We start from the raw sequence: 13,549 nt of genomic DNA, 5'->3' as shown, positions 1-13,549 counted from the left end.
TGATCTGTATGATAAAGACCCCTGCAGTTCCCTTATCCCCAAAGAAGATAGCTTGTCCCGAAAGAACCCTTTTTTTTTTCTTTTGCTAATACAGCTGTCCATGTATCTGGGGAGGGGATTGGTTCCAGAACCTCAGTAAATACCAAAATCCATGGAAGCTCAATTCCCTTGTATAAAATGGTGTAGTATTTACATAAAATCTATGCATATCTTCCTGTATACTTCAAATCATCTCTAGATTATTTATAACATATAATAGAATGTAAATGCTATGTAAATAGTTGTAAATACAATGTAAATGCTATGTAAATAGATGCTAGGGCACAGCAAATTCACGTTTTGCTTTTTGGAACTTTATGGAATTTTTTTTCTGAATATTTTCGATCTGCGTTGGTTGAATCCATGGATACAAAAACCACAGATATGGAGGGCCAACTGCACCCTCCTTCTGCCTATAAAAACCTTCCACTTTGGGCTTCCCTGGTGGCACAGTGGTTAAGAATCTGCCTGGCAATGCAGGGCACACAGGTTTGATCCCAGGTCCGGGAAGATCCCACATGCCGTGGAGCAACTAAGCCCGTGTGCCACAACTACTGAGCCTGCGCTCTAGAGCCCGCGAGCCACAACTACTGAGCCTGTGTGCCACAACGACTGAAGCCCGCGTGCCTAGAGCCCGTGCTCTGCAACAAGAGAAGCCACCGCAGTCAGAAGCCTGCGCACCGCAACGAGGAGTGGCCCCACTCTCCGCAACCAGAGAAAAGCCAGCGTGCAGCAATGAAGACCCAATGCGGCCAAAAATAAAATAAATAAATTTATTAAGAAAAAAACAAAAAAAAACCTTCCGTTTTGTACAGCCCCTCGGACTGCCCTTCTATTTACTGGATGAGATGCTGCCTGATTCATGAATCATAGAATAAAGTCAATTAGATCTTCAAATTTACTTGGTTGAATTTTGTTTTTTAACAATAGTGACACTGAACATCCTTTGTATGTTTATTGGTAACTTGTAGTTTTCCTATGAGTTTGCCCATTTTTCTATTGGGTTTTTTGCTCTTTTTCTTTTTTAAAAAATTTTCTTATTTATTTATTTTTGGCTGCATTGGGTCTTCACTGCTGTGCGCGGGCTTTCTCTACTTGTAGCGAGTGGGGCTACTCTTCCTCGTGGTGCGCGGGCTTCTCATTGCGGTGGCTTCTCTTGTTGCGGAGCATGGGCTCTAGGCGCCTGGGCTTCAGTCGTTGTGGCTCGTGGGCTCAGTAGTTATGGCTTGCGGGCTCTAGAGTGCAGGCTCAGTAGTTGTGGTGCACGGGCTTACTTGCTCTGCGGCATGTGGGATCCTCCCGGACCAGGGCTCAAACCTGTGTCCCCTGCATTGGCAGGCGGATTCTTAACCACTGCACCGCCAGGGAAGTCCTGCTCTTTTTCTTTTTTTAAAAAAAATTTATTTATTTATTTATTTATTTATGGCTGTGTTGGGTCTTCGTTTCTGTGCGAGGGCTTTCTCTAGTTGTGGCAAGTGGGGGCCACTCTTCATCGCGGTGGGCGGGCCTCTCATTATCGCGGCCTCTCTTGTTGCGGAGCACAGGCTCCAGACGCTCAGGCTCAGTAATTGTGGCTCACGGGCCTAGTTGCTCCGCAGCATGTGGGATCTTCCCAGACCAGGGCTTGAACCCGTGTCCCCTGCATTGGCAGGCGGATTCTCAACCACTGCGCCACCAGGGAAGCCCCCTGCTCTTTTTCTTATTGTTATATGTTCTTTATGTATTCTAGATACTAATCATTTGGTATATATGTTGAAAATATTTTCTTCAACTCTATAGCTTATTTTCTATCTTTGTTTATGGTATTAAAAAAAAATTTTTTTTTTGGGCAGCGCCAGGTGTCTTATGGGATCCTAATTCCCCAACCACAGACCGAACCCCAGGCCGTTGGCAGTGAAAGCGTGGAATCCCAACTGTTAGGGGAAACACTGACCAAAACCACCCGACCTGGCCAGGCAAGGTAGTAGCAACTTGCATGAGTTATCTTACCACAGGAGGTCCTGGTAACAAACAGAACTGACAAGCTACCACCAACCGGGAGAATTTGGGAAAGGTTAAAAGGAGAGAGGAGATGCCAGTCCATATGTCCTACCAACCTCCCAGAATTCTTCTCACTGGAATCCATCTTGGCTGAGCAATGCGCTCACCACCAAGAAGGACCCTGAGTCTGAATGATTGGCTAGAGACAACCCGGAAAGTAGCCCATTCCCATAAAACCTGAGACTGCGAGCCACATGGCAGAGCAGTTCTCCTGGGTTCCCTTACCCTGCTGCTCTCCACCCAGGCGCCCCTTCCCCATGAAGTCTCTTGCTTTGTCAGCACTTGTGTCTCCTCGGACAGTTCATTTCCGAGTATTGGACAAGAGCCCACTCTTGGGCCCTGGCAGGGGTCCCCCTTCCTGCAACACAACCACTGGACTGTCAGGGAATTCCCAGTATTAAAATTTTAAATTTGATACTGTCGACCAAAAAAAATATTCACAACCTAAAAGTTGAAAGTTATGTTTTATTTGGCGGAAATATTTAGGACTTCAGGCCCAGGAAGCAGCATCTCAAGAAACCCTGAGAGAACTGCTCTGAGGAGGCGAGGTGGGGAGCCAGGGTATATAGGAATTTTGCAGCAAAGGGCAGGTAGTCTGAACTTCAAAAGATTATTGTTAATTAAAGAAAACCACATAGCTCAAGTTAAGGAATTTAGCGCTTTTCTCTGTATGGGAAGAGGCAAGAATCTGGGCTCACTGAAATCATTCCTTTGATAGGTACCTCAGCTATGGGGCCAGTATCCCGTGTTTTCATATCCTGAGTTTCCTCAGGGCTCACTGTGGTGAGTGGCTGCGGTCTGACGGCTGCTGCATGGCAGGTATTCATTGTTTCCTTCCTGAGTTCCCTCAGGGCTCACCAGCTCACCGTAGGAGGTGGCTGCAATCACTGATGACTGTGACATCCTTTGTTTACTGATATGGCAGGAAATATTCCATTTCTCAATACACACTTTCTCTTAGTGGCTTTGAATTTTGTGTCTTATTTAAGAACATCTTTTCTACACGAAAGTCATCAGGGCTTCCTCCTTTTTTTTTTTTTTTTTTCTTTTTACAGTATTTTTGTGTATGGTATAAATTGGGGATTCTAATCTAATATTATCTATGGTAATTAAATTCCTCTTTCAAGACGTGGAGTATGGGATATTTACAGAATAGAACTACAGAGGATATTATCCACGCATGATGTAATCTGTTCTGTCAGTCCAGTTATCTGGTCCCTCATATTGTAACGGCGCAGGACCTTATGGAGCCTTGGCCGGGACAGAACCCTTCCCCCAGGTCCTCTGCTTTAGCTCCACTCTGAAGTACCTAGATAACAATATCTGATGCATTGATATTGTTACATTTACTGAGTTGTTTTACAGATGCTAAAACCCCCATTAAATGGAAGAAGTTAGCTACTTGATGACCATGAGCACATAGCCCCCAGACCTACTGGAATAAAACGATTAATAATGCTAACCCCAGTTAACTAACTTTCCCCTGGAGCTAACTTTCATGTGGTGTGTGTGTATGATATGAAGGAGTTTGGAAGGAAAGAAATAGAATTTTAAATAATTTACATTATAAATCATGATTTAGTTTCTGCAAAGGAGTACAGTGTGCTATGAGAGCTTCTAACTAGAGGTCCTGTAAAGCAGATAGGGTAGGGGGTCCCTGGAGGAAGAGAACCAGACATAACATAAGAGAAGTCATTTTATTTTATTATTATTATTTTGGCTGTGCCGCGCAGCTTGCCGGATCTTAGTTCCCTGACCAGGGACTGAACTTGGGTCCTCGGCAGTGAGAGTGGAATCCTAACCACTGGACCGCCAGGGAATTCCCGAGAAGTCATTTTAGGCCTAAGCCACTTTGTGATCTAAACCTGACCACAATGCCTGCCTTTGCAAAAGAACAGATCTCAGTAACAATGATTTTAAGGGAACAAAAGAAGGTAAAAACAAACAGCTATTACCAGGCCAGGGAGATAACTTAAGCATATCAGAGACAATGTATCAGTTGTAAAGCCTCCCAGTTCTGTTTCAAAGGTAAAGATTAGCCTGAAGCACATTCTTGAGCTGTTTTGCATAATACAAACCCCCTGGAGCACTCAACCACCAGATTAACTGGAACCTAAGGAATGGCACTGACCTTTGCTGACCTTTTCTGACTTCCATCACCTAGAGCCTGGACTCTTGTCAACCTTTGCCCCAGCTCTATGCTGAATTCTCCTCTGCTCAAGCCCCTTCATGAATATGCATACACTGTCCAAGCCCCTTCATAAATATGCATTCACCTTCCAAGCCTCTTCATGAATATGCATGAATCCTTAGCTTAAAACTCCCCCAATTTTGCTGTTCAGGGAGATACTGCTTTGGGAAAGATCCCCAGTGTTCTTCTTGTTTGCTGCGAGCAATCAATCCTTCCTGCTCCTAATCTTTGGTTTCGCTCTGTCTTTTGACGCGACACCCACCAAGAGGCAAACCCAGTTTTCGGGCAACAGTCCTAGTCCTGGTGGTAGTGCTGGTAGAGAGGGTTGGGGAAGCTTCCTTGAGTAGTGACCTTCGAGCAGAGCTCTGAAGAATGACCAGGCAGGCTGAGATTGGGGGTGGGGTGGGAGGTAGGGTGAGTAAGAGAGAATACTTGAAGTGATGGGGAATAGCGCGTGTGCAAGGGTCCTGAGGCAGGAAGGAAGGAGTTCGGGGTATTGGAGAAACTGAAAGAAGAATAGCGTGTCTGGGGCCAAAGAGTAATAGAGAAATATGTGAGGTGGGCCTCGTATTGTGGACAGGGGTCAGCTCTGATAGACCAATGGTCTTACAGACGAAAATTAACTGCTAAAGGTGATGGGCAGTCATAGAAGGGTTATAATTAATTAACTGACATATTTTCATAAGATTCTTCTGGCCACTGAGGAGAACGAAGGGGTCCAAGAGCGGATGTGGAGAGGTAATTTAGGAAGCTGTATTATTGCAGGTTGTATTGAGGAGCAAAATTTGCCACCCCCAAAATGTGACTTTCTGGCATGAGGAGTACTTCAGGCTGATGATTTTTAAGAAACAGAGCACTCAAGAAGTCTTTCTCTTTATCTCCCCCTTAGCTGCCTAAAGAATTTAGATAAAGGGCCTGTGGGGTTCCCGGGCACAGAGGACTTTTTTTGTCCCCTGTTTCTTGTAGGCCAGACTCCAGCCTCCATGACCTTCCCTGAGTTCCAAAGGTCAGATTTGAACAGCTGCTAATGAAGGGAGGAGCCGCCAAGAAACCACCGAGGCAAGATTAAAGGGACCAGAGAAACATCAAGGTTAGGAGACCTGACCACCTGAGATGAGATTAAGGGAGGGCAGGCCCTGTGCACACCTGATCTTATCGGCAACCCCACCCTTGAACTGTTGTTATAAAACCCTCATCAGATCCTCCTGGGTTGGGACACATAGTTTTTCAGGGCAGGAGCCCGCTGTGGCCCCCTTTGCCTGGCAAAGCAATGAAGCTATCCTTTTCTACTTCACCCAAAACTCTGTCTCCGGGCTTCCCTGGTGGCGCAGTGGTTGGGAATCTGCCTGCTAATGCAGGGGACACGGGTTCGGGCCCTGGTCTGGGAGGATCCCACATGCCGCGGAGCAGCTGGGCCCGTGAGCCACAACTACTGAGCCTGCGCGTCTGGAGCCTGTGCCGCGCAACGGGAGGGGCCGCGATGGTGAGAGGCCCGCGCACCGCGATGAAGAGCGGTCCCCGCACCGCGATGAAGAGTGGCCCCCGCTTGCCGCAACTGGAGAAAGCCCTCGCACGAACCGAAGACCCAACACAGCCAAAAATAATAAATAAAGTAGCTATAAAGTTTAAAAAAAAAAAAAAAAGAAAAAAAAAACTCTGTCTCCGAGATTCGATCCAGCACCAGTGCAGAGAAGCCAAGCTTTTGGCATCATTTCCAGAATAGAGCTATCACCAGAAATGTCTGCAAAGATTATGGTATAGGTATGGTGGGGAAAGCTGGCAGGGCCTAGAGATCGGAGCCCACTCCGGGTCCCATTGTCTCTGCTTGGCCCACAAACATTTGTTTACTAAACATTTGCTTTTCCATCTCCTTGTGAATTGCCTTCTTCCCCTTTGAAGTCCCAAACCACTACCCCCAACCTCTTTTGTCTTTAGCTGAAGATGATTTTTAAGGTAAGGGCTTTGGCCTTTTTGGCAAGTTACTGGGTTTTCCTGGGTCTCTCCCATGTGTACATGTTATTAAACTTTTGTTTGATTTTCTCCTTTTAATCTGTCTCATGTCAATTTGTTTCTTAGACAAGCCAGAAGAACCTAGAAGGGCAGAAGAAAATCTCTTCCTCCCCAACAAGGTCAAGTGCTTGGACTAAAGCCTCAGTGTGGAGACGAGGAGGTTATTTCTTTAACAATATTTGATGGAGAGCAAAAAACTAATTTTTAGGAAAACAGCTGCTTCTGCACTTAGGATAGAGAGAGATTATCTTCCAAAAAATCAAAGAAATAGCTGGGGTAATTAGTGGAATGAGTTCAGCTGAAAGTGTGTGTAGGAGTTCTACTTACTTAGTTGTTCAGTCCAATACTAGCTGAATACCAAGTACGCAAAGTGGATGGCTCTGAAAGAGCTATGTATATAATTAGAGTCATTTAAACTTGCAAGGAGAAATTTTAATTCACAGCATGGTGAGCCAATTTTTCAGGCACTAGATACTTTGGTAAATATATAATCATCTCCAAATTTTTCTGTAGTGTACTTCAGATTTTCTTGTCTTAGATTTTTAAAATTTTATTTCTAACTTAGTTGGGTATTGCGAATACCTGATAAAAACAGATGAATTTAGAGAAACACCTTAAGGAAGAGAGCAGGGAATCTTTAGTCTAAGGCACATTGAGAAAAGTGGTCTGTGGCCAGATAAGCTTGGGAAAGGCATATACTCTGTCCTCCTCTTGGGGTTTTGTAGTGCATATGAGGATCATTAGAACTGAAAAAGTCAAGTTGAATTTATTACTTGACAAGTAAGGGAGAGCTGTATCACTCAAATGTGACTTCTGTCTTTCTGAGTGTATGGTCAGGCCACTCAAGATGGCTGTTCTCTTGCTCTCTGTGCATTCCCTGCCCGACCAGTGCCTGCTTCACCTATATCTTACGCACAAGACTGACCTTCCCACGTACTTGCCCCAGGCACCCCCCCGCCCCCCCCCCCCCCCAGTTCTTGTTCTTATCAAAGTGGCAGTGAGGGGTGTGCCCCTCTGCTGGTTTCCCTGGTAACTAATGAGTCCACCTGACATCACTTTCTCTGTAACTGGTAATCTCCCCTTCTCCTCCGGGAACGAAGACTGCCACCATGTCCTGCCCGCCTCTCTGCACACTGTGGGGTGTCCCTCTAGGACCTTGCTTCAGATGTGTAAGATTCCCCCATCCATTAAACCATTGATGTCTCTGTTGCTGACTCTGGGCTCTTTGGTTGTTCTTAAAGCTAGGCAAGTGCAGGCCTCGTAGGCCTGCAGGGTGCAACCCAACACAGAGTTAAAAAGGGACAGGCTAGATCTAGGATAAGGAGAAGAAGTTTTGCACGAATAACGCATGGTAATGAAGCCATCATTTAATTGGTTAAGAAGAGGATTGCAAAGTCTCCTTTTGGAATGTTTGTAGCTCTGATTTACATCAGTAATTATGGATACAGTTCCTTTTTTTTTTTTAATTTAGTGAGAAGACTGGCATTTCTCTCCATATGTTACAATTCTCTTTACTTTTTAAATTTATTTTATTATATTTTTATCTATTTTTTTGGCTGCGTTGGGTCTTTGTTGCTGCGCACCGGCTTTCTCTAGTTATCGTGAGCAGGGGCTACTCTTCGTTGCGGTGCGTGGGCCTCTCATTGCGGTAGCTTCTCTTGTTGTGGCACACAGGCTTCAGTAGTTGTGGCTCGCGGGGTCTAGAACGCAGGCTCAGTAGTTGTGGCACACGGGCCTAGTTGCTCCGCGGCATGTGGGATCTTCCCGGGCCAGGGCTCGAACCTGTGTCCCCTGCATTGGCAGGCAGATTCTTAACCACTGCACCACCTGGGAAGCCCTGGATACAGTTCTTAATAAAGCCACGATGATATAGCAGGCCCTTTCATATGCATAAGCCTGGGAGTTAGAAAAGAATTTTTTCAACATAGTATTGATAATTAAAGATTCTGAGATTTTTGAGTAGTGAAGGAACCTGCTTAACCTCTAACTCTGCATCTCCCCCAATTTGAATACTGAGTGCTGCGTTGAATAACTAATATATTGTGGAACACATCATGGAAACACTTGTTCATATTTAAGTGTACATTTTCAGGAACAAATCAACTCAAAAGCTCATTGACAAGGATTTGGCTCAGATAGTTCCACGAGCTGAACCTCATCATTAGAGCTACAGACAGAAAAATAATTAATATCCAGGGATCTGAGTAGGAGGTTGTTTATGATATTGTGTGGATGGGTCCTTAAGTAATTTCTTACTCTCTTGGAGAAAGCTGCGGTATATACATTTGGGGATGACATTTAGGCTCTGGAGCCCTAAGAAACAGTAGGGTGAAATGTGAAGTCTCAAGCTCTGGTGTGTTGTCTCTGTGGCCAGGGCTCCTTTTTTTTCCTCAAGACAGTGCTCCAGCTCCTGCAGGCACTGGAGGCAGACAACACTCTCCTTGGTGGCTTTGGGGGCTCCCATGTTGGTAAAGGAAACTCAGGTCTAAGGCAGGGCAACCTAGTAGTCTTCTTGTAGCCCATTTCATTCTTTTTTTTTTTTTAATTAATTAATTTATTTATTTTTGGCTGTGGTGGGTCTTCGTTTCTGTGCGAGGGCTTTCTCTAGTTGCGGCGAGCGGGGGCCACTCTTCATCGCGGTGCGCGGGCCTCTCACTGTCGCGGCCTCTCTTGTTGCGGAGCACAGGCTCCAGATGCGCAGGCTCAGTAGTTGTGGCTCACGGGCCCAGTTGCTCTGCGGCAAGTGGGATCTTCCCGGACCAGGGCTCGAACCCATGTCCCCTGCATTGGCAGGCAGATTCTCTGCCACTGCGCCACCAGGGAAGCCCCACCTCCTTGTTTCTAATTGTATAAATAAACGGATTCAGAAGGGGTGTGAGGATAGTATTCAGCACTGACACCACCTTATTCGTCTTAAAGGAGTGTGCTGTGGGTCTCAGATACATGAACAAAAACAGCTCCATAGAGCAGACAGACAACGGTCAGGTGAGAAGCACAGGTAGAGAAAGCCTTCTGGCAGCCAGCGGCTGAAGGAATCTGTAGGATGGTGGACAGGATATAGATGTAAGAAATCATAGTGAAGACGAGTGACCCTGGGATCACCAGGATGGTTGCCAAGAGACCCAGGAGCTCCAAAATGTTTGTGTCTGCATAGGTTGCTCTCAGGATGGGACCAGCATCACAGTAGAAGTGATTGATGACATTGTTGCCACAGAACGGCAACTGGATGAGCAGCACCACGTGACAAAAGACAAGGGTGAAGCCCACCACCCAGGAGCTGAGGGCCAGTTGCAGGCAGAGTTTGCTGGTCATGATGGTGGGGTAGCAAAGGGGCTTGCAGATGGCCAGGTAACGGTCAAAAGACATGACGGTGAGGATGAAGAACTCAGTGGTGCCGAGGAAGAAGTGGAAGAAGGCCTGCAGCAGGCAGCAGGGGGTGCAGATAGCTGTTCTTGCCACCACAAAGGTTTCTAGCAGTTTGGGGATGACTGTGGTGGTGTACCAGATCTCCAGGAAGGACAGGTTGCAAAGGAAGAAGTACACTGGAATTTGTAGCCTGGGCTCAGCCCAGACAATGGCGATAATGAGCCCGTTGCCTGCAAGGGTTAACATGTAGATGAAAAATATCACTGTAAAGAAAGGGATTTGTAGTCCTTGGATACCAGGAAAGCCTAGGAGGATGAACTCTGTGATTGCAGTGCCATTTCTCATGTCCCCTGATACTCTAGAAAGACAGGCAGGAAAGTAGCTCCTTAGAATCTTACACTCAAATACAGTTCAGACCAAAAAAAGGAGGATTCTGATTCTATTTAAGGTCCTTCATGACACCGCCCCCATGCACATACACACTAAGCTCTCCTTCCTTACTTGCCAGCTAAACCAGCTGTTAATGGACTTTGAAAAGTACACTCAATGAGTGGAAAAGTACTTTTTCACCCCTATACAGCTATGAGAATAATCATTGTAATGTGATGACTTATCTGTCTGTAATCTACACGATTATTTTAAATGAGCAGTGTATATAATGGTATGTCTACATATCCCCAGCTGTAGGCCCATAAGAAGTAAATCACACTCTCATATTATGTTCTGAAAGAAAATTCTTAACTTATATCACAAATAAATTTAAGAAAGCTGATTTTATACAGATACATATATATAAAATATTATTTTTATATAACTAAAAATCATTACTATTATATATTAGCAGTGAGATACAGCTTAGATAATAGAACAGATGTTTTTCTAAAGAACCCCCTTCCAAATTCTAATTCAGACTCATGTTTTAAAAGTCAACTAAAAAATCTTCAAAATTCAATGAATAGAATTGCTTAGCAAGTAGGGAAATGTACTAAACTTTAATTCAAAATTCCAAGACCAACTGAATCAGGGCCTAATATAGAGAAAAACCTAATAAATGTATATTGGATAAAGATCTGTAGACACAAACCTAACAAAGTGAAAAGGCTAGCAAATGCTAAGGGTAACAAACTGGAAATCCTGAAAAGTATATCTTATCAAAATCTTCCTTTGTAACTAAGTACATTTCTATACCACGTAAAGCATTCCTGTTTGTATACGCAAATTCATAGGCTGAGCACTTTTTGTTTCACTAAAATTCACTAGAAAATAGTAAAATTATTTCCTGTCTTATTGAGGATATTCTTTCATATGGTTCTTTCTGCAATGGGTAAGATAAATTACTATGAAATGAATTGCCCAATTTTCAAAGTATATAGGAAATTTAGTATAAAGAGGCAGGTCACAGTTGATTGATAGTTTGCTTAATTCTGTCCCCATATGAGAGAGCACCAGTTCTCTGAGAACTTAGGGTAGAAAAATACTTCCTTTCCCTCCCATCTCTTTTCTAGACCAGGAAAAGTTATTTTTTTTGTCTGTAATGTCACAAGCTCCAGTTCTTCCCATGAAACGATAAGACTCAGAGATGTATTTGAATTTGTACTAATGGCCAGTATAGCTGGCCATGAACCTGGTCCCTCTAAACAGAGTAGATATAGGTGTATCTTCATTCCCCATACAGAGGACAGTGGCATTCTCTCTGGGCCAATACAAAATTTCTAAGGGCTAAACATTTCACAATTTGGGGAATTAGACCTATTTATTCCACAGGCATTTGTTGAGAGCTTACTATGTTCCGAGTCCTGATAGGGCATTAGGGAACCTGACGTTTAGAGAGGGAGAGAGCCCACATACAATGATTACAACATAAGCCAGTGAGTGAAAATGTAGAGCTGTGCACAGATTGGCTTGGGAACAGCCAGAAGAGACCCCTTACCCAGCCTGGGTGGAGGTTAACGAAGGTTTTCTAGACAGGGAGGTGCCGAAGCTGAGTCCTAGAGGAGTTCAACAGGAAAAGAGAGTGGGGTATGGAGGGGAAATGCATTCCAGACAAGAATCTAATTAACTTCTGTGAAACTGAACTGGAGCAGAGAATCCAACGTGAGCTGAAGCTGGAGTCAGGCTTGTCCAGGCACTTCTGATAAGCTAACAGGTGGGACAAGCCTCCTGGAAGTCAGTTTCCAGAATGGATTCACGAGGTTTTTTTTTGGCGGGGGGAGAACCTTGAGTCAGGGAGTTTGCCAACATGAGACAAATGTGTGTGTGTGTGTGTGTGTGTGTGTGTAAAATATGGTGTCAGCCCTCTTCTCCAGCACATGTGCTCGTTTACACTTTATGGAGGAAGGGGCTGCAGGTGGCGACTGAATGAGCTCTTTCAAGATTCTGGAGTGACACAGTCAGGACCTTGAGGGTAGCATCCAAACTCCTTAGCATGACATTCAAGGACACTGATGATCTGGTCTTATTTACCTGATCTGCCAGCCTGATCTTCTACCATATTTTTTCTTTTCCCTTCCCCATTCTATGCTCCATACTTATTGAATTACCCAGGTTCAGAGTTTGGCAAACTATGGCCCTGTTTTAGTAAATAAAGTTTTACAGGAACCACACTAATTCGTTTACATATTACCTTTGGCTGCTTCTGTGCTAGGATGGCAGAGCTGAGTAGTCGCAATGAAGCCAGATGGCCCCCAAAGCAAAACTATTCACTATCAGGCCCTTTACAGAAACAGTTTGCTGACCCCTGCTCTAGTTCCCTGAAAGTGCCAGACTTGCTTTTGTCTCCTAATCATTGTTAGAATTTGTAGAATCATTGTTTTTTGCCTAGAATACCCTTCCCCAATCTCTTCATTATTTGACTAAGTCCTGTCTGACTTCAGATGTCAGCCGAGGAGCCACCTCCTGGGAAGCCTTCTCTGACTTCCCACCTCCAGTCTAGTAAAGGTGCTACTCTTATGTGCTTCCATAATGCCCTGGGCTTATCTGTATCCGAACACTTAGAAAATTGTATTTACTGTTTCCTTGGCTTCCTCCGTAAACTCTAAGGCCCTTGAGGGCAGCAATAGTATCTGTAGGACCTAAGCATAGAACTTGGCACAAAATAAGCCCTCAAAAGATGTTTTTTGAATGATTATATAAGTGGAAACTTTGTTGTCCCCAGTTACCTATAAGTTTATGTAAACCGATATATGCCTATGCTTACAAAATGCTACCATCTATATATTTCAAATGCTGGAGGCGTTATAACAGGGACTGTTTGCTAAATCATTTGTCTCCGAGTCTGCTGCTACTCCCAGCTTTTCTTTTGTAAGTTTCGCCACATGCAAACCTTTCTGCTCCGTTTTTCCCTAATCAGGGATATGCGTTTCCTACTGTATTCTGGTTATTCTCCCAGCTCTCCAGACTGCCCTGAGTACAGATATCTTTCTTAACACACTTCATGCTCCATGGCTTGAGATGAAGTTGAATCATTTTTTTCTGAGCTATGTTGTTGCAATCAAGCATCCTTCCTGTTTCTTAATCTTTTCATGGTCTCAAAAGAAGAATAAAAGTAGAAAAGTATTAATATATTTCTTTTCTGGATTTGGGCTAAGAGCAAATGTCCCAAGCTTTGTTTTTCGTTTTGTTTGCTTATTCATTTTGTTTTTTTTTTTTTTTACACTATTTTTATTTATTTATTTTTTTTATTCATTTATGGCTGTATTGGGTCTTCGTTTCTGTGCGAGGGCTTTCTCTAGTTGTGGCAAGTGGGGGCCACTCTTCATCGCAGTGCACGGGGGCCTCTCATTATCGCGGCCTCTCTTGTTGCGGAGCACAGGCTCCAGACGCGCAGGCTCAGTAGTTGTGGCTCACGGGCCTAGTTGCTCCGCGGCATGTGGGATCTTCCCAGACCAGGGCTCGAACCCGTGT

General features: G+C 44.4%; 1 protein-coding gene across 1 annotated transcript; it reads right to left on the bottom strand.

Annotated features, from left to right (window-relative positions):
* Positions 1-5,926: 5,926 nt before the first annotated feature.
* On the bottom strand, positions 5,927-13,289 carry OR6X1 (olfactory receptor family 6 subfamily X member 1). Its single transcript, XM_082410922.1, is given in 2 exon segments — positions 5,927-9,231; positions 9,233-13,289. Coding segments are annotated over 2 exon segments (993 nt in total). The 5' UTR covers positions 9,992-13,289; the 3' UTR covers positions 5,927-8,997.
* Between the last annotated feature and the right edge of the window lie 260 nt (positions 13,290-13,549).

This window comes from Balaenoptera physalus, assembly GCF_965194825.1.
Source record: "Balaenoptera physalus genome assembly, chromosome: 10".
Classification (NCBI taxonomy): Eukaryota; Metazoa; Chordata; class Mammalia; order Artiodactyla; family Balaenopteridae; genus Balaenoptera; species Balaenoptera physalus.
The sequence above is the reverse complement of the archived record's forward strand: the minus strand, read 5'-3'. Positions and strand labels throughout refer to the sequence as shown.